This window comes from Gavia stellata, chromosome 30 (genome assembly GCF_030936135.1).
Source record: "Gavia stellata isolate bGavSte3 chromosome 30, bGavSte3.hap2, whole genome shotgun sequence".
Lineage (NCBI taxonomy): Eukaryota > Metazoa > Chordata > Aves > Gaviiformes > Gaviidae > Gavia > Gavia stellata.
In genome coordinates, this window is record NC_082623.1 from 6,950,067 (window position 1) to 6,977,630 (window position 27,564).

A 27,564-nucleotide genomic window follows, 5' to 3' on the forward strand; every position below is an offset into this window, starting at 1 on the left:
GGTCCAAGCTGATGCCATGGTGCAGGATGGGTCCCGCAAAGGGAAACGAGCTCTTCCCAGGGCAGCGCGCCCGGCAAAGGCCTCCGGGAAGGCACAAAACCTCCTGGGTGGAAACCGGGTCTGACATCAGGCAGCGTTTTAATTTCACTATTCAACCTTTACCTGTGCTTGCAGTTGGACCTGCTGCCCGAACGCCTTCCCACATCTACCAGGCAGGCGTTGCCCACCTCCGGCTGGGCACCAGTGGGCACACACGGAATGGGAGACTGTCCCCACGTTGTGTGTGCCCAGGGAGCACTGGAGGCCAAAGGGTTACCAACACCACGTGGCTGCAAAGCCAGGCGCTGCATGTCCGCACAGCAATTCATCAATTAATCTGAGAAGGAACAAAGCAATTAACAGGGGAACCAGGGGATAGACTAATAAAGCATATACCATCGCTCTCCTGAAAGGGCTGGCTCGTGCCTGTTTGTTTGGCTCCTGTTTCTATGGTGGTGGAGGCTGTTATGAAGGGTCAATTCATCCTTCTGGTTATTTGTAGCTATCCAAAATGTATTCTTAGCCTCTCAGACCTTGGAGAGATAGCCGGGGGCTAACTGGGGACTGCTCGGCCATTGGGAGTTGTTGCTCTTTTGGGGGATAAAAGACCTTCCTTTCACAACCAAGTACTGAAGCTGTCAGGGCTCAGCGCACCCGAGGCTGCGGCTCAGCACTAACCACACCGTCTCCTTTACTGAACCAGACAGCGGCAGCTTGCAGAGAGCATCCCGGCTCTCGTGGCCATTGTGTCCCCTTACCTGCCTCCAGCCAGCCTGGGTCTGCTTCTCCCAGAGCACCCTCCTTGGCGCAAGCCGGGGAATGCGGGCGCCCAGGGCCAGCTCTGCCGGCAGCGGCAGCAGAGCCCGGAGCATGGAGAGGACATGCTGCCACGAGCACAGCTCTCGCCTGGGGCTCTGCTGGTGCCGCTGTGCTGGGCAGTGATGGTGTCCAGCACCGTGTCCCTGCCGTGCCCAGGCCCTGCTGTGCTGTGGCCGGAGAGGAGACGAGCACGGCGGAGGCTGTGCCTGGTGCACTGCCCCTGCCAGCATACAGCCCCTTTGCGCTCCCTTTTGCACAAGCTCAGGAGCTTGGTTGGGCCACAGTGTCCATCCCAAAATAAGTTCCCAATAAATATGTTTATAATGGGGCTTTGTTGCCTCAGAAAATCGGTTTCCCGTGAGGTCAGCAGGCCTGGCACTGGGGGTTATCCCAGGACAGTGATTTTTCCCCTTGGGGTTCCAGGAGGCTGCGATTATGCAAGGTTCCGAGTTATTCCTGGGGCTGCCACATGAAAGGTTAGCTTCCTAGCAGTGCCCAGCATGGGCATTTGGAGGTGCAGCAATCCCTCGGCAATCTCCGCTAGCTCTGTGTGCTCCTGGCGCAGCCCCAGCACCTGTGCCTGCACAATCACCGCAGGAATCCAGCACCGCGGCGGGGGAGACAGCTGGGGAGGGAGAGCGACCTCCCTGCTCGCGCCCCCAGAGCAAGCCCTGCTCAGGGGGCAGAGCACCCTCACCCACGGGAAGATGGCACGGGCAGGCAGGACCACGCTGCCTTTGCCTCCGTGAAAAGATGGGGAGACTTCTGCAGAGCAGGTGCGGATCTGGTACACATCCCTGGCGTGCAAACCCTGCTCAGCGGTGCCCTGAGCATGCCGCAGGCTGGATGCCACCTACGGGGCAGCTCTTTGGGGCAGGGAATGCCACAGACTGTCCTCGCCTGTGCATTTCCTTACCCTGCGCTCCTCCCCAGGGTAACTGGAACCGTGGACCCTCACCACAGCTCTGCTGCGCAAGGCGTGACACCGGGCCCTGCAGTGGCTGCCCCGGCTGCCCAGCACGAGCAGCCGCCACCTTCAGCACCCAGAGCGAGTCTCCAGAGTGACCAACCTGCTAAGAAAATAGAGAGCTCATTCTTTGGAAGTTAATGAATTGTGAAAGCCTTTGAAAGCAGAGCCTTATTTATTTACTCACCGCAGCTCATGTGGATGAAGCAGACACCCTGAGCACACTGCTAATTTGAACGGAAGATCAAATGCGAGTCTCTGCCCGGCTGAGCGCAGTTGGAGTGAGCGAGCGGAGAGCAGCAAGCCCGGGCTGCAGTCAGGTCTGACTGAGAGGAGAGCCTGACACAAACCCAGGGACTAGGCTTGTCAGTACAAAGAGGAGAGAGCATCAGAATAATCAACTAGGTTGACAGAGAAATTCAGAATGCTGGGTGCAAAGCACAGATGAAAAAGAAGAAAAGAAGAAAGCAAGACTAGAAGATGTAGCAAGCGACCTCGAAAAGAAACAGAAATAGAAAGAAAATCACAAGCAGGAGCAAAGCCCCCTCGCCCTCCATCCCACCGGGCACGTGCTCCCGCTGCCCTGCACCGACTGCCTCTTGCCCTCATCCCGGAGACAGTACAGTACAGCCTGACCCAAAGGTCTGCTGCCCAGCACCACGTCACAGCCGAGACCTGCACACCCAAATGAACACCCAGGAATGTGGCACTTGTCACCTTCTCCCCTCCCTTTCCCTTAAGAGCAGGATACAGAGAAATCAACCTCCTCTCCCTGAATGAAAACAATCCAGTAACAGAGAAAAGTCCACGAAACGGCAACAGCAGAGACCCCAGCACGCTCTCTGCTCTGATGGGTCTTCTAAACAAATGCACAGCCTGCCACATGAGTCTATAAATATCGGCCTTTTCAGTGCAATCGCTTTATGAATAAGCTGTAATGCAATATTCCATGCGGGCTGTCAGACAAAAGGACAGCACCCTACCAGCACCAGCTTTCTGTCGCTGCAGTTTGCAGAAGTATAATTGGATTATAACCAACTGCGAGTTTCTAGTCCCAGTTTCTCTTGGGCCGGGGAAGTCGCTCTGTGATCTCCAAGAACAGGAATGGGAAGGAAAGAGCAGAATGAGCTGAGCTGGGTGGAGGGGGCGGCTGAGGGCTCCGGCAATGCGAAAAGGACTTTGGCGGATAATGAGGTTTGCAATCCCGGTAAATAATATCGGGAAGGGCCAGCAAAGAGAGGTTACCCATTGCAGCCTAATGCCTGCTCATCTCCAGGGTGTGGAGGGACCCGCCAGCCAGGGAGCAGACAGGGAAGAGGGAGCTCCCAGGTAAGGTGGGTCTTCACCAGCTGCCAGCCAACAGTTCTAGGGCGCTGAAGGACGGAGAGCTTAGAGCCAAGGGCAGCTCATCCGCCAGCCCTCCCTGTCCCGCAGCCACAGAAGGCAGAGGCACCGCAGAGGCGGGAGGCCAGGCAGCCACGCCAAACGGGCACGAAGGGGCGCGGCGGGGGCTCAGGCACCGGCTGCCCCCGGGGAGGGAGGCGGTGGCCCTCGCTGGGGACACCACCGCCCCAGGGGGTGCGGGTCCCAGGAACAGCGACTGCGTCCCCCGTCCCCCAGGCCGCTGCCTGCAGGTCCCCGGCAGACCCCGGCCAGGTCACCGCGCTGAGCCCCGCCCGGCCCCGCAGGCGCCGGCTCCCCGCAGGCCGGCCCGCGGGAGCGCAGCCGGCTCCTGCCCGCCCCGGGGCCGAAGCACGCGTGGGCCCCGCCGAGCGCCGCGGAGGCGGGTGGGCGCAGCGCGGCCGTCGGCCCCGGGCGGGGCGCGGAGCCCCGCGCAGCCCCGCGCAGCGCGGCCGTCGGCCCCGGGCGGGGCGCGGAGCCCCGCGCAGCCCCGCGCAGCGCGGCCGGCGGTTCCCCACCCGGCAGTGACACCTGGCGGGGGCGAGCGCGGGAGGAGCCGGCGGCGGCCGCGGCCCCGAGCATCCCGCCGCGCCGCTGCGCCCCTGCTCCGGGCGGAGCCCGACGGGGCGGCCGCGGCCGGCGGCTCCGCGCCGCGTCCCCGCGGGTGCGGGCGCGGCGGTGGGAGCGGCCGCGGGGCGCGGCGGCGGGGCGGCGGCGGGAGCAGCCCCGCCGGCGGTGGGCAGGAGCCCGGAGGGGGCTGTCCGACGTGCCCTTGGGGAGGTGGGGGTCGGTCCGGCCGGAGCGGCGGCTCCGCGCCTCTGACTCTGCCCAATGAGAGCCCGCAGCACGGCGGGCGCTGTCAATATTTGGCCACGGCCCCCGCGCTCCCATCCCCAGTGCGTCCTCGCCCTCCGCGCAAGGACCTCTATGGCCCGGCCCGGCCCCGCCGCCCGCCCCGCGCCGCTCGGGGGGCGCCGGCCCCGCTGAGCGCGCCGGCCCGGGACCCCGCGGGGAGCCCCGCCGCCGCCGCCCGGCCCGGCCCGGCCCGGGCCTGCCCTGCCGCCCCCCGCGCAGCAGCATGCGCCTGGGAGCGGGGGCCCAGCCGGGGCTCGCTCAGCAGCGCGGAGCCGGCAGCCGCGCCGCGGGGCCGTGACGGGCAGTGCCCCCGAGGGGAGCGCGGGCAGGACCCCCCTCCCCGGCCATTTCTCCGTCTGGACCCCGCCCCGGAGAGATATGCTCAGCCCAAACCGCCTGGAAGCGTCTCCTGGGATTGCCTTGGCCCCCGGGCGTGCGGAGTGCGGAGCCTTCCCTCGGACGGCGGGCGCGGCCCCACGGCTTTGCCTGCCCCTCGTCCTCCTCCTGCTCGCCCTGACGCCCCGCGCCGACTCCTCGTGGTGGTGAGTCCCCGCGACGGGTCCGCCGCCCCGACGGTCCGCGGGCTGCCGCCGGCGGGAGCTGCGCGGGGCTCGGCCGCGGCCGCGGGACGGGGAAGCGCGGCCGCGGGACGGGGAAGCGCGGCCGGGGGCTGCGGCAGCGCCGGCGGGAGCGCAGCGAGCCGCGCCGTGCCGGAGCCGGAGCCCAGCGCCCGACGTGCGGCCGTGGGAGCCCCGCGCGGGGCAGCGGGAGCCGGTGGGGACCGGCCGGGGCTGCGCGGGCTCCCCGGCTCCCCCCGCGCCGCCGGGCGCATCGCGGGTCCCGCTCCCGGTCCCGGTCCCGGTCCCGGTCCCGGGTGGGAGCCCCGCGGCAGGACGGGCTCGGGGCTCCCCCGGCTCCACCTGCGCGGCTCCGGACGCGGCCCCGGCTCCCGGGGAAGCGCGGCGGGCGGCGGCCGGAGCGCCGGAGGGGGAACCGCCCGCGCCCCCGTCCTGCCGCGGGGCCGGGGCTTTCCCCGGGCGCTGCCACCGCGGGGCCGCTCCCCCGGCTCCCCGCGCCCCGAAAGCGCCGCCGCCCCTTCGCCCCTGCGCCGGGGCCTGCCGCGGGGACCCCCGGCTCCCGCCGCATCTGCCCGGGAGCCGCGCCCCGCACGGCGCGAGCCCCGAAAGCCATCCCTCCCCGGGCAGCGGGATTAGCCCCTCGGCGGGGTCTGGACCGGGGAAGCGGCGGCAGCGAGCAGCTCCCTGATCCACCCTCTGCAATCCCGAGGTAGCGCCGGAGCTCCCGGGTCCCGGCGGGCTCCGGGATTGCCCCGGCACTTGTATGATAGCTCCTCGTAAGCTCCGAAGTTGCTGTTCTCCCTCATTCGGGTAAGATGAGGGTCTGTAACAAACAGAAATGATGCCATAGAAAATACTAGCCTTCTAGAAATTAATCTCCTCCTCTCCCGATTCCTGTAACAACGAAAATTCACGTATGCAGAATGAGAGTACTTAGGAAAACAAGGACTGTGAAGTATTCCAAGCAGCCCCGTGCTGCTTCAGTAGCTCAGTAACGCTGGAGAAAAAAACAGTTTACTGCAGAAAAGTTCTCAGTGGCCCCCACCCTCTAAAAGTCCTCTCTAATCTTGTGGAAAACAGCGTTTTCCACACCAATCTCATCATCATTAGCACATCGCAGTGGATGAAGCAGAACTTAATCGAATTCAACCCATCTGCCACCGAAAGAGAACGGTGGTTTATGGAATTCCTCAACTACCGTGGAGCACGTTGCGAGGGCCTGGGAGCACTTAATAGTTATGCTGATAGCACAAGTATTCCTAGTGTTTGAGAGCACGTCTGGGCGTGTGGCAGTCGTGGCCACGCTGGCACCCCTGGGAGAGCGATTCCAGGGTGAGGAAGGCGAACGGGAAAGCTGCGGGGCTGGGAGGGAGCGGGGAGCCCAGGGGACGTGCTGCTCGGGCAGCGGGTTGCAACCAGGCACAAAAGGTGGATCGTGTGAGGAGCAACTTCTTCCAGAGGGCAGCGCAGGCTGCGGGGGGCACGTATAGTGCAAACTAGCGGTGGCAATGCCGTTCCTGGCCGTGCCCAGAGGAGATCTCCTGCAGCCTGATCAGCCCACGGGGAACTGGAATCACGGGGCGAGAAAATGAGTCACCATCGGCGAGTGTCAGGTTGATACAGGCGCTGGCCTGGCTTCCAGACCTGCCCCCACGCGTCAGGGCAGGCGAAGACAGGACGGCATCTGTGCGGAAGGTGATGTTGCTGATACGCTAAAAGCCGAGGAAGGAAGGAAGAGTCTGAGGCCAGCAGAGAAGTTGGATTATTTCTCTTCATTACCGAGGAGGCAAGAGAAGGGGAGGCTCGTTAGAGCTTTGAGGAGTGGGTGCATGGGGTAAAGCAGCAGGAAAAAGACGAGGTATGGAGTAGTCACAGCATCATCTGCCCAGAGCTGGGCAGGTCTGGTAACACACTTGGTTGCTGGCTGAATGAAGGGTGAAAATTCTTTCTTTAGGAGGAGTGTGAAAAGCACCTATTTTCCTTGCTGTTGTACCCCACTTCTCCCCACGATGACTCCACCGTGGTGTCTGCCCTAATTCCAAGCGCACGTCTCTTCCCACCAAGCAGGAGGAAAACCCGCCACATTTTAAGCCTCAGTAGCTGTGGCTTATTTGGAGGAAGCTGGATTTAGCTCCCGCAGCAGTTCGTGTTCTCAGCTTGCAGACCGGCTCCCTGGCTGGCAGCCTCTCGTTGGAGGGAGCAAGGGGAGCGGGCGCAGTCCCGGGGTGGCTGGGGCAGGGGCGGGAGCCTAGACTGGGGTGGCCAGGGCCAGGCAGCTCCGCTGCGCAGCCGGCTGCTCCTCAGCCGTGGTGCAGCCAGGCACGATTCCTTCGAACGTGTTCGGCAAGTGGAGTTGGTCTCAGGGACCTTGAATACATGACTTTAACGTGTTTGGTTTCTAATTTTTTGTTTTTTAAACCCCGCATTTTCAATCGTAATTTCTCTTCCATAGACCACAACATTCCTAGGAAAAGCCTTCATTGAAGGGAGCGTTGTTCTGCTGGATGTGTCAGTTCTGATAAAATAGCATGTTTAGATGAAATTGTGTTTTACTGAAAATGGTTTCAACCAGCTGTGGTTTGGGAAAAAGTTATTCTGTGATTTACATAGGTTTCCAAGCACATCTTTAGCACTACTGATATTACAGTAAATACATTTGGTGGTGCATCATCGTTCCTTATTTTTATTATTATTGCCAAATTCTTCTAGGGATTCACACACAATAAACTTGTGGAAATAGAGGAAATGCTTCTCATTTTCAGAGTCAACTTTTAAAGTAGATTAATAGAAAAAACTGGGTCAGTTCTGATCACAGTACATGGAAAGGAAATATCAACCAAATGTTTCTTCTAAACAACTGCAAATTATTAATTTTCAGTGACGTCAGGCACAGCCCGCGCCGCCTCACAAAAACGCCAGGAATTGGTGAACTTTGGCGCTCGAAAAGTGTCCGTGGGTGCATGTGTGTGCGTGCATGTGCTCGGAGCACGTAGCGGTGAGAGCAGCGTTGGCGCGGGCAGAGGGGACAGGCTCGGGCCGGTGCGGTAGTGGCCAGTGGCGCTGCCCGGGCTCCGAGGCCGCTGTGGCTAACAGTGGCGGCGGGAGGGCCGTGGCTGTGGGGAGCAGCATCCATGCAGGAAGGCGCCCAAACTGTAAAATGTTACTTAGCAACAAAACACCAGCTGAAACACAGACGGAAATTAAGAAGGAATGCAACGGGGAAAATCCCTAAATCCCGTTTACACTTGAGGGCACTGGGGTAGGGCGAACAGCGTCGTCCGGGGGACGGCAGCTCTCCCCGGCGGGCGCCCGCCTGGCAGGGCTGTGCCCCGCGTGCGCTGCGAGGGGACATCGGGCCCCAAAAGCGGCCTCTGAAATTCCTTCCGAAAGATTTGGAAGATTAGACAAATGTTGCTTATAAACATAAACCGTGCAATAAACAAACTTGGTGTAAATAACTAAGTAGAGTTTACTCGCTATTGAGAGCCCCGCTAGCTGCTCTGGTGTGGAAAGCCATTTTAAATTGAAGGTTTGGTTAAAGAAAAATGTACACAAAGCCATATGCACACACACCCCTGCACCCCACCCTCACACATACCCACTCGCCTGCAAACCCACATGAACCCCCCCAACCCTCCGGCGCACCAAATCCTCGTTAGCTAACTTGTTTATCGCTAACCACAGCCCTTGGAAACTACAAATATTTAATTTCATCTGGCATTGGAACAGATGGGAGGCATCAGGCTCCCAAAGAGATAAAACAAATCTGTGGAAGGAAGACTAACGCAGGCTTGGGCGCGGGTCGGGGAGCGTGCAGGAGTCTGGCGACCACGTGGGGCTCCTCAAGGCATCGGCGGGTTTCGGGGGCTCCTGGGGGAGCCGCTGCACCCCGGGGCACGATGCCCAGACGGGCACTCTTAGGGATGCTCTAGCCGCCATGCTCCAGCTCCCTTCCTTGGCCAGGGAAGGAGGTCTGCGTTCACGGGAAGGTAAACGCACCAAGGGCAGATCATGAAGCAAGAGTGCCCATCGCGCCCTCCACGCTAGAGCAACAAGGGGAGCTGGTGTCAAGCCCGTCCCGAGGGCTTGGCAAGGACACCCCCGTTGCAGGTGGAGAAGGGGATGTTCCCACCATGACGGGTAGGAAGGAGCAGTGCTCCCACAGCCATGCCTCTCTGGGGTTTGCTGGCTGTTTCCGTCAAGGCACCAGTGCTGGGTCCTGGTCCAGGTGCCGTGGACGGGCACAAAGAATGATGGAAAAATCGAGCCACATGTATGTGTGGATATAGCAGAGAGGGGCTGATTTAAACAGGCATCACACTGAGGTGTGTGGGAGGGGAAATAGCATCAATAGGAATGTTTGAAATTAAGCCAAGGGAAAGACAGCTGCGTGGAGGAACGCCACAGCCAGTCGGTGTAACCCTTTGGGGCGCGCGGGGGTGTCGCTGCCTCCCCTCCGTGCCAGTCTCAGCACGGCAGACCTGCAGCAGCCCCGGGAGGGCTTCGCTAGCAGAGGGTCTAGCAGCTCACACAGCGGCTCCGAGGACTGCGTGTCCGTAGCTCCCGATGCCATCCTGCGCCGCGGACAAACTGTTTCCCTCCTCTGTGCGTGCCCCCGCTGCAGAGCAGCTCCTCGTCCAGCCAGTCTCGGCCCCAGGGCTGCCGCAGGCGAGGTACCAGGGGGACTCGCCATCTCAAAGGGGAGACGGTGTGCAGCACGGCAGCGCTCGGGGATCTCCGGGGGGGTTCGCATCGGCTGTACGTTTGTTGTTGCAGAGCGCTTTGCATGGCAATAAAAGCAGGAGGTCAGCGACCAGGAAGTCTTTATCCTGAGGCGCTGCACAGCTCCGGCTGTCCAGGCAGCCGCGCTTTGAAAAATAAGTTTTAAAGTAACGTCAGACTGATGGAGAATGAACCCTGTGGCCTTTGCAGCAGCCCTGGTGTTCTTGGTTGGGGTGTATTGAACAGATGGGTTCTCTCACTCACTCTGCGCCGTTATAATAATCCTAATCGTGTTTCTTAGTTCATTTTTCATTAGGGTCACTTTCACCTATAGGAAATCTTTCTTTGAAAGAAATGCAGAAGAAAAAATCCTTCTGCTCTTCCAAACTCATTAGCTTTTGCTATTACTAATACCAATTTCAGCAGTGCCTACAGCCCACCGTGAGGAGATCTGTGCTGGGCTAAGTCCTCTAGAAACATGCAGCCTCTGCTCTGAGCAGCTCACACCCAACACACAAGGTACACCACAGACAAAAGAAGAATCATCCATCCTGCTTTAGCCCCAGAGACTGTCTTACTTGGACCCCTTAGCAAAGTGCTTTGAGATTTTGGGAGGAAGAAAAATTGATACTTAAGAATAAAGCATATTTGTGATGAGCAATTTGTTGTATTCATACATCATCAACAATGCCTCCGAGGAACAGCTTTTACGCAGCGCTGAGCGAGATTTTGTCCCCTATCACAGAAGGCACCGGAGTCCTTTTCTCCCTGTGCTTTTATAACCCCCTCCTCCACCTCTCCTCTGGCTCTGCAGCGGCCCGAGCACTCAGGGGCTTTGCTGCTCACCCGATACGTATTCTGCGCCTTTATACCCCAGCAAGCACCTCGATTTCCAGGTCACCCTCGATACAAGATGCCAACAGCAAGCCCTCCCATGTCAGCCGAGGGACAGCAGGGCAGGGCGCTCATTTGGGTCCAGCTCCCCGGGACTGCAGCATTTCCCGGGCACGCCAGTCCTTCCCACAGAAACCGCATCCCACTGACTGCTCACGGGTGCAGGGAAACCGCAGAGAGGGGGCTGTGACAAGGAACCAAAGGCACACAACTGGCGAGAGGGTGACACACACACAAAAAGATCATAGTGCAGAAAATGAAAAATAGGTACCTTGAATGGCACTGGTAGTGGTTCAGCATTATGATATTAAAAATTATTCAAGTGAGACTAACACTCTCAACATGCAGAGTGGTGGCTCTAAGTGAGGAAATTAGGACTATTAATCATTCCAAGGCGTTAACAATTCCAGCAGTCCAGGATGGCCCCATTCCCAGTGGGGCTTAATAAAATACTCGGGGTTTGTAATAATAATAAAATAATATCTCAAATGTCTATAGCACCTTGCAACCCAAAGTGCTTTGCAGTTGGCTATAAATTGTCTGCCCACAGCCAGGGAGAGCAGAGGAAAGAAAGTGCAGCATCCCTGGAAGTATGCGAAGAACTTGAGGAGGTGAAATGCTGCCAGGCACGTTGGAATTTGCTCTTTATCAGGCAAAGAGGCAGGGATGTTGGATTTGATCCTATCTGAACGAGGTGTCTCCAATAGCTGCCTAGGGCTTTCCAGCCTCCCACCAAAATACAGATTTCGTGTCGATTCAGTGGGATGGGAAGAGAACAGAAGCCAAGATAGTTTGGCTCCCAAGCTGATCTTTCAGGACTATCAAAGCGGTTACGAGAGCAATGGGGAGGTGAATCAGTTTTCCCAGGGGACGGACTCCAACAGCCTCTGATACCACCAAGAAGCCAGACCACGCTCTCGTCTCAACCTCGGCAGCAGAGCTCTTGGAGCAGAAGTCAGCAGCGACGAGGCTCTGCGCAAACAAGCTCACAGTCCCGGGCTGCGGGACGGATCGCACAAGAGGCTGAGCATCTCCTGCCCGAGGAGACGGGGACCGGGGCTCCGGCAGCTGCGGGGCAGCACTACCTTCACCCAGTGCTGATCCGGGAGAAGAGGCTGGAGATGTCATCACGGGCACGGCACTTGGGCACATGTCGGGTCGGAAAGGCACGGGCGGACCACGCTTCACCTGAGCACGGACAAGGGGAGCTCTGGGGGTTTCGCAGCACTCGGTTTGCAGAAGGACCTAGAGAAGCCCCCAGCACTGTAAGTGATGGTGGAGCCTAAACCAGTGCCATGCCAGCCCTCCCAGGGCAGGCAGCGTTCATGGTTGACCGCAGCACAGCACGCTCAGGGGCGAGAGCGGAACCGGTGCCGTGGCGAATGTCCCAAGCCGGGACTGAGCCCCAGTTACAGCTCAGCTCACTGGTGTCTGATGGCACCGACTGGAGCTGTGGAGGGGCTCGAAGCTCTGCATTTCTTCCAAACGGTGCTGAGGTTATTTGCCCGAGTAATACTAGGTGGGAGAGCTACAGGTGACAGGTAGTTGGTGGCTGTCAGAGGGTATTGAGTTGAGAGGCATGCTTAACGTGGCCAGGAACAACACCTTGGTGCTTTTCTTGCTTGCTTGCTTTTTTGTTTTGTTGTTGTTGTTTGAAACGTGGTTTGGTCAAGTTCAGAGCCCCCAGGTGCTGCGCTGCACAGCACCACACAGCGTGAGGCTGCCTGCGTCTCTTTACTGCCAGTGGCAAAGGAGAGAGCCTGTCAGGAGCCCCAGGAGCAGTTGATGTGGCCGGGGATCCAGGGATTTAAGCTGTCCAGATTGCCTTAAGCAAGTTGGGAGCACCCTGCACTTCATGGGGAGAGGCAGTGTCAGGAAAGGCAAAGTCTTGAGCTGAAAGCCTGTTAGATGGGATGTCAGAGCCGGGCCTGCCGCCTGTGCCAAGACCCGGCTTCAGGTCGGAGGAGCGTCTCTCCATTTGAAAGCCATCGAGCTGACAGGGTTCATGGTGCTGTGTCTGGCCAGAGCACCTCCTGCCCCCCGCGGTGCTGCATCCCCCGCGCCGCGCTTCTGTTCCCACCCTGCTCTGCACCAAACAAGGAGTTACAAACAGTTCGCAAAATGTTTTTTGGATCCTCAGGAAGAGAGAAGCCACAGGGAGGAGAACTGTTAACCTGCCATCGTTTTTCAGCCGTTAACTCTCTCTGCATCAACAAGTGACAATGAAGGAGCCCCGTGCCTCGGCTCTCCACGTGCCGCAGCAGGCGGGCGGCAGTGGCGGCCCTGGCCGGGGAGGTTTGCCCTGTGCCGGGGAGCAGCCAGAGGCAGCCAGAGCTGCCCCGGCTGAGCTTCCCCACGCCTGGAGTCCGGCTTACTGCATTGTCATAGCTGCTTGCACGGACATCCGCCTCCCAACGTATTACTAACCTACGACAGTGATTTTAGTTACGCTCATTTTGTATTAATCTGATCTGAAATTGTGCCTTTAATGGTATTGGTGCAACCCCGATTTCCCCGCCATGGGGACATCCACCGTTTCAGCAGCTGTTTTAATTCTAAAGCGGAGCACAAAAAATGAGAATTTTGAGATTTGCCTGAGAATAGCAATTAAAAAAAATTCCCTTTTGAAGGAAAATAATGTTCACATAGGTTTTTCAATGCTATATAAAATGGTGTAAAATGAAACATTGGATACAGCACTGTGTCTAGTATAGCTTTCACTAGAAACTGAATTAGCGCACTAACATATTTCTCAACAGCACCTTGGCATTATGGAAAAGCGACAAACAAGAGCAAGTTCGGATTCCACTTAGTTTTACCCATTCCCATGAAATGCTTTCCTTTCTTCAAAACCTCATTTTCCAAGAGACCTTTTCCACCCGATACCCACTAGTGAGTCCAGAACAGTGGCACGACCCCTGCTAAGCCTCTCCCAGCCTCGGATCTCACCGGGTCACCACGATGCGGGAGGCAGCCGAAGCAGCCGTCCTGCAAAGCCAGGGCGCGTGGTCGGCGCTGGAGCAGAGCAGCCCTGCTATTCGGGGGAGCCGTAACCAGAGCACCCCACACCGACACGCCGGGGCAAAGGCCGATACCACGCAACAAGGCAAGCCCGGGGTGGCACCGGGAGGAAACGCAGAGCTTTCCCCAGCCACCGCAACAACCGCAGCCCCGCAACGACTGGTATTTCCTTGCAAAGCTTGCAAAGCAAGCGGCAGCCGGGCACGCCACAGAGATAGGAGGCTTCGCCTCTGCCGGGCTGACTTACCGACTCCACGGAGAAATGCTGTTTCGCAGGTGGCTGGTGAGGGTCGGAGCCGGGTGCACACAGGGGCTTCGCTGCCGTTGCCTCTTCGGGACTGGAGAGCTGCTCCCGCAAATGGCTGGATCAGCCAGTAAGGTTTTAGCAATTACACAATTACACAAAACGACTGCCGACAGCTCTCAGTTACAAAAAAAAAATCTGGAGGTGCCCCCGGTCTGTATGGCAGGGGGCTGGTTATTTATAATTGAAGGGAAACCGAGTTGCCCTTTGCAGCATCCTCCTACTTTGATCTCTAGAGTCACGGTTCCTTCCGACCGCTGGTTTTGCAGAGCAGTCCCCAAGCCCCCGTAAACGCAGCCTGGTGCTCCTGGGAGCTGGAGAAACCCCTCAGCAGCCGCACAGCCGGTTTGCTCACCGGGCAGGCGTACGCTGACACGTTTGGGGCAGGCTGGCCCAGGCTGCCGGGGAGGTCTCCTTTCTCCAGCAGCAGAACCTCCCGTCTGCCTGTTGCTAAGGTCCCTTGGACTCTGGCCATGCCCTTGGTCTCCCCACGGCTACACCTGGGGTACGGTGCTTTTCCTGAGTCTTTTGGTCTTTCCTGTTAAAGAGCTGTGCAACTGGGAAGCAACATACACTATGTCGGTGCCAAAAGCACAGTTTATTGATCCAGAAAAAGATTCCAGCACGATGAAGATGGAGAAGGAGTGAGGCATACTGGGATCTGATCCCTGGGACAAGATGCAGCAGATCCCAGGAACTCGCAGCCCACATGCAACTGCGGGGATCCCCTCCTAACCCGCAGGGAGCTGCATGTACAGGGAGGAGAGCCGCTGTGGATAGGAAAGCTCTGAGCTGTTCCGACTTCACCAGAGCAGTCTGAGCTGGGGGCAGAGACGTGACATGGGCCACACGGTTCTGTGAGAGCACCCTGAGGAGTCTGCAAGTCCTTCAAGAAGCTGGGCAGGCTCTCGTGGGAAGCGCGGGAGCAGGACACATACAGCACAGAGGCAAGCCGTGGAAGCGGGTTAGCACAAAATGCATGCTGCCAAGTAAATAGATGCGTCTGCCTCTGATTTGCATGTTTATCTTAGAAGCAATTTAGGTTTCTCCTTGTTTACAAGAGTCGAAGTCAGCAGACTCTTAGAACAAGAAAAACAACTGGGAGCCAACATGTGACAGTTGTCTCCTGTTCCCCCAGTGCATCGGAGCGGCCGGCGCGCCCGGGCTCTTGAGAAAGAGCTCGCTTCAGCTGCAGCGGTGGATGCGTCCGTGCAACGGATTTACTTGCAGAGAGGAGAAAGGCTACCAGGGAGCGAGGAGCCCTTTACCTCCTTTACCTCGCAGGCTCTGAAAGCGCTTGCCTTTGTAACACGAAGTCTCCGGTCTCTGCTGCGGCTGTACAAGCTGCTCCTTGCAGGGAACGGGGAAGGGAGGGCGGGAGGCAGAGGTCCAGTGCTGTGCGTGGTCGCAGAGCGTTTCCCGCAGCACTGCGGCTCACACCCACCTCCTGGCAGCTGAACTCTGTGAGCAAATGGGAAACACGGCAAGCTTGTGGTTGCACGCTGACTTGCAAGAAGTAAATGATGCAGCATCACGCAGCCAAAGGCTGTCGGAGGGATCGGTGCCAGCCCCTCTGCCTGAGCCGAGCAACAGCTCTGCCCTGCGCAGGGAGGCGACGCAGGGGCTTTACAGACACTGTGTGAGGACCTCACAGGCGGCAGCATCCCCTGGACCCCCCATTTGACAGGGCGGGGGGATTGTTATCCCCACATGCACTTAATTATTACCTCCCTCCCAGCTCCTCCTTGCTGCAGGGTGCCCGGCTCTCACAGGCTGCTCCCAGCTCTCGCCTTCCAACCATGCAGAAGTCCAGGCCCGAGCAGCCTCCAGCGTCAGGAGCAGTTCCCTCTCACAGGTTTTTCTGAACTCAGGGCTTGAGGGTTTTTTTCTGCTGTAAAAATGCAGATTCCCCAAGAATACGGCATTTCACAGAAATTTGCCACTTTCAGCACAACTTCGTTTTTAAAAATAAAGTTCTGATAAGGCAGCTGGGGACTTCTTAGAACATCCATTGCCTTTCCTATTTCACTGGTTTTAAAATGTCATAGATTTTTAGAAATAAAATCAGAAGGGATGCTTTAATCAATCCAAAACAAATGTTCGGGCTTTTTCCTTCCCAAAATTCTGCTTGGCAGAATTTTCTGATGTTCCTCGTCTCGCTCCATTTCAGAGTAACTGAACCCAACTGGAGCGTTTCTCACAAAATGGAAGATCTCGGTCTCGCCGAGATAACTGCAGCCTTTCCAAGACACACAAGGAATTTTTCCCCCTTGTCGTGCCATGCCACTTTCCAATGCCACGGCAATCGTGGGATGGATTTCAGTATATAATCTCCGATGGAGACCTGTAGCTACCGCAGCAAATACACTGCTTGTTTGCAGCCACAAGCAGAGGGAGATGCAGCCACCGACCCCGGCGGGGGTCTGGGACCCCGTGCGGCGAGGTGCTCCCTCAGCGGTCGGAGCCCTTCGCCCTGCTCTCCTTCCACTTTCTCCCGCTGATAATGTTTGCTCTGATCTGGGTCTTTGGCAGGAAAATTAACGAGAAGTAATTAGCTCACAGTGTGAAAAAGGGAGTGCCTGGTGTTTATCTTGTCTGGAGGGTTTTCCTTGATCTCAGTCTCCCAGGGGATGGTGTTAGTCAGTGCTTTATCTGCCGGCTCTCCCGGCGTGGAGGCAGCTCCTCTGCCAGCTGCCAGCGCATCTCCCCAAAGCCACCCCTGCCTACAGGCCACCGCCGTTACCGAAGACCAGTGCCACAGCTCAGCAGTGCTGGAGGTGGACAGGGGCTGGGGTCTCCGCAAGGTCCCTGCTGAGGTGGCCCATCAAAGAACATTCTACCTTTTCCAGCTTTCCCAGCATCTCTTTCCTCCCGCGAAGGGGAGCTTTGGCTACTGCTGCAGCCTCCATCCTGCAGCACCACTGCCTCCCAGTAGCCTCCTCCCAGCGCTTGGCAGCGCAGGCAGGGACACGTCAGCCGTCCCCATCCTTGCTGGGACCGGGCAGGCTGGGCAGAACGAACTCAGGGCCAGGGTACCTGGCCACGCTCCCCCACGGGACCTCTGCAGCCCTCAAGACCGCTGGCCTGTGCCATCATCCCGCTGGTGGGATGCTCCTCCACCCTGCCCGGCTCACCGCGGGAAGGAACCAGCCGCTTTCGCAGCCCAGCGGGAGGAAGGCAATGAAACGCCCGCAGCCGGCATTGCTCGACGAGCTCCTGTTGGCTTTTCTTTCCTAAACAGATTCTGCCGTCTCCCTTGTCCCACTGCTGCAGGATGAAAGGCTGATGAGCAAGCCTGTGAAAATAATGCTTGCTGGCCCTCGGAGTAGGGGCTTGCAAAGCCATGGGGAGCCGGGTTTATTATCCTCAGCTCCAGCCTGAGATGACCTTGTGCTTCTGCCAGCATTTAAACAAAATATTTCAAAAGAGGGAACAGATCCCATTGCTTTCTGTGCTCGCAGGGCTTTCCTGAGCCTGCAAGCTCTCTCTGGGGCTGGTAGAAGTGATAGAACATGGCCAGAGAGAGACAATGAAATACTGCCCAGGCTTATTGCTTTTTGTTATTATTAAAGGGAGGTTCTTACTTCCAGTCTGGGGGGTTGAAAAATTTGAATCCCACTCAAACCCCATCCCTTCCAGCCAGAATCACAGCTCCATGCTCTGTGGCAAACATCATCCTCCGGCATAAGCAGCCGCTGCCTGGCTGAGGCGAGCAGGCAGCGCAGGCAGGGGCTGACCAGGATGGAAAATTCCACATAGCCGCCATTGTCCGGGACGGCGCGAGGAAGGCTGCAGGCAGAGCTTGGGGTCTCTCCCCCCAGTCCGTGGAAAGCTGCCCGTGGGGCTCAGCCAGGCCTGTTCTTTGTGCATCGTCTTTCTGCTCCGAGCTCAGGCCCTCTCCCCACCACTGCAGGGAGGGGACCGGGATGCAGGCAGGGTACAGGTAGGACACAGTGTAGTTCTCCCAGTTATCCAGCTTCAGGGCATGACCACCAGTGCAAGAGGTGCACAGAGAGGACTAGATAGCTGGGGGATAACAGTGTGAACGAGGACTGGAGCAACAAAAGGTAAAGCCTGCTCCTCTTTCTCCCCGACCTGAGCATCACGCGGGTGCCTGTGCCATGGACCATTGTCCCCGCGGTGTGCCCCAGCCGGCGTGCAGGCAGGAGGCATTGCAGAGCCTGCGCCAGCACTGGCTGTGCTGCTCTCCATCCTGCTGCGCTCAGCAGCGCTGGGCTGGAGACCAGGGCTGGGATGTAGGGAAGAGGGTGGGAGGGAGGTTTTGCACATCAGCAAGTTCATCTGCTGCCGCCCCAGGAGCTGCCAGAGCAGCCCAGGCTCTCAGGGACGAGGACCCCATGAATCGCAGCGCCCATAGCTGTCTCCGGAGACGGGCTCCGCAGGCTTCCCTGCTCCCTGCCTAGCGATGCACGCACGGAGCAGAGCTTCCCCATGCCCCGGGCTGGTGCGGCTTGGGATTATTTTGTTAAACACAAAGACCGAAGCCCAGCAGCTGTGATAGCTCGGCAGTGCCCTGTCCTGCGTCCTGCCCGTCTGACCCACAGCAAGCGGCATGCTCTGCAGCTCCCCTGGGCCAAGGGGATGCTGCAAGGAGGGCACGCCGCTGCGGGGGGACACCCTTGGCAGAGCCCAGAGCAGCTGTGACACAGCTAGAAAGAAAAGAGGGAAAGGTGGGCTTCAATATCAGCCTGCCCAGCCGGGTGAGGACCCGGGGAGCCAGAGCCCCACACCTTCCCCCTCTGCGGGCAACGCAGTAACGCGGCACCGTTCTCTCTCGCAGGTACATCGGGGCGCTGGGTGCGAGGGTGATCTGCGATAACATCCCCGGGCTGGTGAACAAGCAGCGGCAGTTGTGCCAGAGGTACCCTGACATCATGCAGTCGGTCGGGGAGGGAGCCAAGGAGTGGATCCGGGAGTGCCAGCACCAGTTCCGGCACCACCGCTGGAACTGCAGCACCCTGGACCGGGACCACACCGTCTTCGGCCGGGTCATGCTGCGAAGTAGGTTCTGCCCCATCCCCTTCCCGCCACCACATGCCTTGTCTCCCTGGGAGAGTCTCTCCTCTCGCTGGGCTGCTGTGCCCGGGGGCTTGGATTACTCCCTGAGGAGAGCTTTGCCTTTCCCTGTAAATTAATCAAGCAGTAATGGGAGCAGAGCACTGCATTTGAAATAGCTGCACCAGATGAGATGAAGCAGGGGGAGCACTGGAGAAGGGGGAAGGAGGAGACACCTCCGGAGAACAGGCCCATATATAAACAGTAATGGGATATATAAATATTTGGAGAGCAGGGTTGGCCAGAACTCAGCAGTTCACGTGGGAACTGGCTGTTCCCTTGTGTGGCAAGGGAGGCAAAGCAGAGCTGCCGCTCCAGTCCTTGCTTCGGGCTCCAAGGTGGAGGAGGGCCACGGCCACGGGGCAGACGCCAGCCCCGCAGCAAGAGCTGGGCACAGACCCTGCCCGGGAGGGACCTTCCCGCTCCAGGTGAGGGACGGATATGACACAAGCAGGGATGTACCCAAGGAGCAAAGAGGAAAGGCGCGATGGGGACAGGGACAGGGGCGGTTCCAGAGCTGGAGCAGCATCGTGGGCTCCAGCCACCCCCGGGAGGGCTCCGGCAGCGAGCGGACCCCAGGAGCCGGCGTGAGTCTCGGCGCAGGCAGCGGCGCTGCAGGACAGATGCTGCTGCACGCTGTGACGTGCCTGGGCGCATCCAGCCACGCGGCCTCCAAATCAAAGGCGGCTGGGAAGAGCCTTTCCACTCTCCAGGAGTGGCTCATATGGAGGACATGTGGGCGCCCGCGGAGGGAGATGGGGAGCGGGGAGCTTGCTCCAGCTGGCGGGGGGATGGGGCAGCTGCCCACGGGGTGGACGAGCAGCAGCGCCTGCAAGCCAGAGCCCCGGAGAGGAGCTGGCTGGAGGGAAGGGGGCTGTAGGTGCCGGGACGCAGCACTCACCCTGCCGTGCAGCAGCCTGCCCAGTCTCAGCCTCTCCATCCCCGCGACGGCACCTTTATTCCTGCCTGCATCCTCTCCTGGCAAAGGATGGGGAATGATGAAAGCTCCTCACCACAGCCCCATCCTGCGAGACCCAAAGAGAGCTCTGCTGCCTTTGAAGTTGCTTTCAAAGGCTCTCAAAATGAAGACGAACATGGTTTTGATTTGCAGCTTCTTTTACAGCATCATAAAAACAGCTGCGAACTCGAACCAGAGACATAAAATAGCAGGCGGCACGCTGTGCCGCACGGGGAAAGCCGAGCCCAGCAGGAGCTGCCACCAGCTCCCGCGCTCAGCGTCACGCCGGGAGGAAGGCAGCCCCAGCCAAAGGGTGCTGGTTGGTCTGGCAGTCTCGGCACCGATGGGCACCCACAGGGCCCCTGACCCACAGGTCAGCGAGGGGAAACAGTCAGGCAGCCCCGAGAGCAGCCCCGCACCCCGAGCTGCTGAGCCCTGAGGCTCAACGTGAAATTCCCCTTAGTCTGAACGGTGCCAGGGAAGCGGAGGCTGGACTCGGTGGCCAGCAGAGATGGCTGGACTTGGCTTACCCGCATGCAGGATGGTCTCGCCCCCAGCCACAAAGGTGCTGCCGCACGGTGCCCTGCTCCTTGGCGGGCTGCGGGCGCCTGGCCCAGCCTGGCACGCTCACTCCCCATCCCCATTTCTCTTCCCGCGGCAGGCAGCAGGGAGGCCGCCTTCGTCTACGCCATCTCTTCAGCTGGAGTGGTCTACGCCATCACGCGGGCGTGCAGCCAGGGGGACCTGAAGGCCTGCAGCTGCGACCCGCTCAAGAGGGGCCGCTCCAAGGACGAGCGCGGGGAGTTCGACTGGGGCGGCTGCAGCGACAACATCAACTACGGGATCCGGTTTGCCAAAGCCTTCGTGGATGCCAAGGAGAAGAAAGTGAAGGACGCCCGGGCGCTGATGAACCTGCACAACAACCGCTGTGGGAGGATGGTGAGTGCAGCCCCGCAGCCGAGCCCTGTGCCCGGCCAGCCGTCCCACCGGGACCTCCCGCAGGGGACCGGGAGCAGCTTGGGCATAGGAGCAGGACCCTGGGTGTCCGCAGAGGGTGGGTCCCGCTGCAGACGGGAGCAGGATGCTGCCCTGCCTTCCCGGTGCCCCCCTGCACGCTCTGCCCGGGGAACAGCCCCGTGAGGATGGCAGGACCCTGCTTACCTTTGCCCCCAGCACGTGTCCCCACTGATTCTGGCATCAGTGACCGTGGGAACGTGTCCTCCGTACAAAGCACCCCTCTCGTTGGGAGCCCCGTCCCACACAGGCGAGGGCTGATAAGCTGCACCAGGGACAAGCGGGCCCAGGCGCGATGTCTGACACCCAGGGTGACCAGCGGTCCTCACGGCATCCCTCTTCCCACAGGCTGTGAAGCGTTTCCTGAAGCTGGAGTGCAAATGCCATGGGGTCAGCGGCTCCTGCACGCTAAGGACTTGTTGGCTGGCGATGTCAGACTTTCGGAAAACGGGGGATTATCTGAGGAAGAAATACAACGGGGCCATCCAGGTGACGATGAACCAGGACGGCACTGGCTTCACGGTGGCCAACAAGAACTTCAGGAAGCCCACGAAAACAGATCTGGTGTATTTTGAGAACTCACCTGATTACTGCGTGATGGACAAGTCAGCAGGTAAAAACCAAAGCCCCAGTCGATGCCCAAAAGCAGCTCTTCCTCCCCTCCTGCCAGGCCAGCAGCTCCCAGCTAGCCCAGCCTGGCAGGGCTGCTCTGGGACGTCAGCTCCGCGCTGAACCCCAGTCCCCGGTGGGGGTTTGCGCTGTGGGGGGGTCACCCAGGCCCTCAGCACGTGTCAGTGACCACTGGAGCGCTGGGTCCCCGCAGCAACTCACGCCTGCGCAGACAGGACTGGGTTTGTCCAAAATCCCCAGGCTTTGCACCAAAGACCCAAACCCATCAGGCCTCTTGTAATGAATGTAGCACAGCGTTTCCTCAGAGCCTTTCTCCTGCAGAGCTCCCTTACGGAGGCAATAAAGAGCCCGTTTCATGCAGCAGGCTGCCGGCTTCTCCTCTGAACACAGCCCGAGGCTGGGATGAGAGCGGGACGGCGGCGTCAGGGCTGCTCGGCTCCTGCAGAGATGATCAATGGTTTCCCAGCCTGGAGCATCCCCGGGTCAGGGGTTCGCAGTAGCCGTGGGGGCTCGGTGGGGAAGGCAGCACATGCTCCTGCCACCCTTCGGTGAGCTCTTTGCCCGAGCAAAGGGCACATTCCCAGCTTTGCCGGCTGCAAAGCCCGGCTCGGCAGGCATGCACTGCTCCAGGGCCCCCCGGGGCACAGAGGGGCCGCACAGAGCCCGTCCCGATCCCCCCCTGCTCTTGCGCTGTGGGCGCAGTGGCTGTGGGGAAGGGGCCGTGCAGAGGGTCGCCAAAGCTGCATCCCTGGCCAGGCTCGCTGCCCACGCTGCAACCCATGCCCTTAAAGCAGAGCAGGCACAGGCTCCGCAGCCTCTTCCCCGCAGCCCGTGCCCAGCCTTTGGAGGCCACACTGCAGCACCACGCTGCGGCACGTGCTGTGACGGAAACGATGAGATTTCACCACTGCTAAGGCAGTCATATCTGAGGTCTCCATTGCAGGCGGTAGATACCCAATCTTACCGCTGCCAACAACGGCGGGGCGGGAGCTGGAGGAAGCATTTGAACAAGATGGAGGAGGAACACCCTGACCCGCTCTTGCTTCCTTCTCCAGGCTCCCTGGGCACAGCCGGTCGCGTGTGCAACAAGATGTCCCGCGGGACAGACGGCTGCGAGGTGATGTGCTGCGGGCGGGGGTACGACACCACGCGCGTCACTCGCATCACCAAGTGCGAGTGCAAGTTCCACTGGTGCTGCGCTGTGCGCTGCAAGGAGTGCGAGGACACTGTGGACGTGCACACGTGTAAAGCACCGAAACGGGCCGAGTGGTTGGACCAGACCTGAGGAGATGGGAGCACAGAGGGAAGAATCCACTGCCACCCCCCCCTTGCAATTTTTTAAAACCCGGTGCCCTGAGGGCTGTAACATTCTGGGAGCTGTAGTTCAACTGCATGGCTTTTATTTAATTAATTCTGCAAAGCACTAAAGAAAGGACTACACTTCCCAGGAGGTACTGTGGACCCTTCTATTTGCTCAGCAAAACTAATCCCCTACCTAGGAGGACTCTGCAATCCTTGCTTAAACTGTGAAACTGCCGTTGCCCCTTGTTCTCTTTGCAAAGGGACGGTGCAACCGATGCAGACTTAGAGGACCGATCATCAGGATGCGATGGCTGAGGAAACCTGCACCTCCCCAGAGAATTTACATTGCAGTGAAGTTTCACCAGTGAAAAACACTAGTTCAGAATAATCCACTCTTGCAGAAAGCATTCTTGCTTTTACTTTTTTGCAAGGCCAGAGGAAGGGTGTTGCAAATCCGTAAGACAGTTCCGTGATCCCTGCATGTCCCTCGAGCAGACCCGGCACACCGCCCCCGGCCGCACCGCTGACCCCGCTGAGCAAGAGCAACCTCTGCACGAGGCTTTTCCCCACCTCCCCAGTGAAGGTGACAAGCAGAGCTGTAAATTGGACCTGAAACCTGAATGACTGCACAAAGACAAGGGCCACCCCTAGATGCTGGCAGACACAGAGGGCTAGAGAAAGCAAAATCTGTGAACTCACTGGTAGGTTCCAAAGTCAACAGATACAACAGCATCTCTGTAAAACTCACTTGTATGTTGTGTATACTGCTTATTATTTTAAGTCAAAATTCATTATAAACCTGTATCAGAAAATGATGTTCTTTGCTTTTTGAATTCCTACACACCCAGTTGGGCACTCCCCCCAGAGTGGGAGGCAGCCCGCAGCATTTCTTCTACCTGCTTGCCTGCAGCTCCCGCGGTCCTAAAGCACAGACCTCCACGCCCGGGAGTTGCCGGTTGTTTCCCACAAAGCAGAGCCAAGGCATCCAGCGTGCAAAGCCCCAGGGGAATCCTTCATAAGCAGCAGCACACTCCTGGACATCTAATAACATAGCATTGGGTCAAGCAGGAGATGCTAGGTTAGCTTCCAAACCTTTGCTCTAAAAAAACCCCAAACCAAACAGCCAAAACGTAAACTATCAACTAAAATTGAAGCTGATGAGAGGAGGGGCAGGCAGCTGCAAAGCTGCCAATAGGTACGTTGCAGAGATCAACCCCTCTCATCTCTAGAAATGTCCTCAATTCTTTTTTCCCCCAGCTTGGGCAAGCAGTGATGACAAAGATGTTTTATTTAGTGCACAGATTTATAGAGTCTGGTCAAAAGGTACCAATCCACACAAACAGACTTAATGTACCACAGTTGAACCTGCAAACTAAATTGACCCAGGTTAAAAAAAAATAAAATTTCCTTAATCATTGCAATTCCCGAGCTTATGCTGAAGCTGATCGGGGTGCTTCTACACTTCCCCCCCAGAGCTCAGCTGCCCATTGCCCTGGGCAGGCTGGGCTTTCTCCCTGACCCAGGAAAAATGTCATTAGTTTTCCTAATGTTGATCATCATCGTGCTGATGGGCAGGCAAGGACGTTTCACACACTCAAAGCAAGTTTTTGTGAAAGTTATAAGTTTACAACAACAATGGGAAAGGACAAGTCAACAGTAATATTCACCTGTAAATACTTCTAACTGGGGTCTGCTTTGACACTACTATTTCTGCCAGAGGGGCTGTCGAAGCCCTCCGAGGAGTCCGGGTTATCTCCCGGCAGCAGCGAGATGTGTGGGCAGAGGGGGCTGAGCAGGCTACAGCAGCGGTGTCTGAAGGAAGGTCAAAGTAGCAAGATGGGATTAAGGCAAAGAAGATTATTCTGGTCCTAAGCCACCCATCGGCTACTGCACGAAGAGCACCTCTGAACAGGAATGGCCCTAGGAAATACTAGTTTAAGTGGTGAGAGAAAACCACTTTGAAAACTGCTTTGATGGGAACCGCTCAAAGAATTTAAAGAGTCTGCCACGGGCCAGATTAGAGCACCTTACTCCGTGCCAGACCACCGAGATTGCTCATGCAGAAAAAGGACCTTCAGCAGGGCTGCTGCAGAGCCACAGACAAGCAAAAAGGTGACGTTTTAACAGAGCTCTTAAAACAGTTAGAGGAATCCCACCTCCCCTCTGCCTAACCCCTTTCTTCTAGAATTAAGCCATCTCCCTTTTGAATCCCGTGCTGACAGCATGGGAGGGCTGAGCAGCACCTTTTGCCCTCTCTGCTCTCGCTGAACTTGCACTCAAGCTGGTGTTTACCTGGGAGGCTCCCGGGTCTCATCCCAGACCCTTCGAAGCCCTCTGAATTTCAAGGAGAGGCAGTTTCCCCGAAGATTTGCTCCATCTCGGCAGTGCCGAGGAATGCTGGCAGGTGAGCGAGAGGTCTGAGCCAGGCCAAAAGCATTTCAAGCTTGCCGTAGCACAGCGTCCATCAGCATGCAGGCTAATCTACCAGGAAGAGCTCCCTCATTTATCTTCATTACTGCTCCACCTACCATCAATTTACGACAGGCTTTAAAAAAACGCTGCCCCCTCGGCAATCAATCCAAGCCTCCCTCCCAGAGCAGGACATGCTCCGTGGGCTGGGAGGGACCCAGTGCCCGGGGACCCGGGGTCAGACATCAATAAACATTTCTTCCTCTCCGGAGGACCCCTGGGAGGTGGCTTCCAGCAGAAATACTGCTCCGTAGCAGATCTGTAGGCCCACCTGATGAATGACACCTTAATCAACGGCTGCTGCCAAAATACTTCTTCCCTTTGAATGCAGATGTTCAACATTTTAAAACAAAGGAGAAAACTCCCGAGGACACGTTGTCTTGGGTGTATTGGCTTCCCCCCTTCCCGTATCATCACCGAGACACTAAAACTGGATGCCTTCAGCACTTTGTAGAATAACCATAGCTGAGAAGGCAACCCTCCACAGCCCTGTCGACTCCCCCGGCCCGACGGGACTCCCTGCCCAGCTGCCTTCCACTGTCACAGCACAGCCAGAAAGCAGAGGAGTAAAAATACTTGGGAGCAGGTACCAGTATTACAGAAGCACCCAGAGGAGCAGTCGTGGAAACAGCCCGACGAGCTCGAGTCTGCCCGACAGAAGAGGTGAGCGTTTCTTCTGCAAAGGGCTATGCAAGACTACACTCACTTCTTGTTTATTAACAAGCAATTAGCAAAAGCACAATGCCTGGGAATCAGAAATACACTGGTTAGCTAGTGCTAACTCCCAGTGCTTGTGCAAGAGGACGTCCCACTGCGGGCTGAAGGAAATTCAGACTGGTCTATGTCTTCCTGCAGATGAGCCCTACCGAAGCTCCCCTTCAGCACACTCATCCTCAGCAAGCAGATGTTTTCCATCTATAAACGTTTATGAAGGCTGCAGTCTCGTCAGGGAACACACAGTTCCTCTCACAAGCCCCTCTTAAGTAATCTCCCTAAAATGTGCAGAGAGCCTTTTATGCAAGATCATCTTCTAATTATCCTCCAGCCAAAAGCATGTCTGAACTCAAGGACAAGGAGCAGAATTAATTGCTTAATGAGCTTCTGAATAAATTACCTTCTCTGAAGAAGCTGGACAGGGCACACAGGAGGAGGTAGAAGTCACTGGAAACACAGGATCCACACAAATTCAGGGTATTTTCGCTACTAAACCATGTGCGAGTGAGAGCAGGCCTTAGCCCAGGTGACACCACCGTTTTTCTGGATGGTTGTAGTGATAAGATCGATGAAGTTTTTGAGCCCCAGCAATGCAGAGTGGATGCACTGCCCGGCTGCACCCCAGTCCCAAACCCCCTTCTCGCTGACGTGGGCCCTTTCTGTTCACCATCACGTTCATACGTGAGCTAAAGGCTTTGCTCATGTACCTGTGCCAACGACAGCGTGCTCTGCAGGGTCATCCACTGTTACAGGTCCAGCTCTCAGGGACAGATTTATTGGGGCATTTTGACTAACATTTGCATAACCCGTCAAGATCTGAGTGGGAGCTTTCGCATCCCGTATTACTGAAGGCGAGTCACGGAGGGCTGCTCCAGCCAGCAGCAGGGGGTTACTGCTCTGGAATCTCAGCTGATGAGTCAATGCAGGAGAATGCAATAGTCACATACTGTGTCACACTGTTTTATAACTGATGATAGCCTACAGCCAAATTAGAAAAGAAATCAAGAGGTTCTTAAGAGAAGGGTCTGAGCTAATGAGGCCACGGTATGATTGCACAATTCAGTGCAACCAGAGTAAAAAGAAAATGTCACTGGCCAGAAATAACCAAAGCAAGAAGATCCCCAATGGAGAAACATACTCATCTTCATGGATGCACCCTTACTGATGCAGTAAGTGTGGGTGTGTTATCTAGCTTTCCCCAATGACTAGACGCGCCGAAGGGCCTACTAAAAAGCACAATACAACAGTTGGAGCTGGAATTGAGGAAAATTCCAAGCACATGAGCAGCATCCCTGATCACCGTCGTCTTCCTACAGTGCTAAGGGCTGGGGCAGGCAGAGTACACCCCGCTCAGGAGGCTCAAGAAAGGGAGGAGGGAGACAGGAGACTGGAGACGGAGCTGGAACCTGAAGCTACCTTTCCTCTCTACCCGCCTTTATTAAAAGTCCGGTGAATTCAGACTACAGAAGCCTGAAGACAGAAGCCCACGATGATTGCTACTGTCAATGCAACCTGATGTTCAGAGATTTTTGACCCGTAAGCAGATCAGAATAGCTTGCACATCACCTATGCAGCCATACAGCCTTAACTGCAGAAGAGAGAAGGGAGGAGTCTGTCTGTCTGTCCTTTTTAACAGCAGAACAGGGCAAGCTGGGTACTACTCAGAGGCTGGTGGAGCATGAACCCCACCTGCTCTCTCTGCCCGTGCTACCAATACTGTCCTCTGCTAAGAATACAGCACCAGCGCACATCTGCTCCCTACCTCCAAGGCTTGTCCCATTTCGAAACCTCAGCACAGCCT

The 27,564-nt window shown here is 57.5% G+C and overlaps 1 protein-coding gene across 1 annotated transcript; it reads left to right on the forward strand.

Moving 5' to 3' along the window:
• The first annotated feature begins 4,459 nt into the window (after positions 1-4,459).
• On the forward strand, positions 4,460-22,563 carry WNT2B (Wnt family member 2B). Its single transcript, XM_059831250.1, has 5 exons — positions 4,460-4,623; positions 18,402-18,622; positions 20,296-20,573; positions 20,997-21,261; positions 22,334-22,563. Exons 1-5 carry the CDS (start codon positions 4,460-4,462, stop codon positions 22,561-22,563), a joined length of 1,158 nt encoding a protein of 385 aa, XP_059687233.1.
• Positions 22,564-27,564: the final 5,001 nt, after the last annotated feature.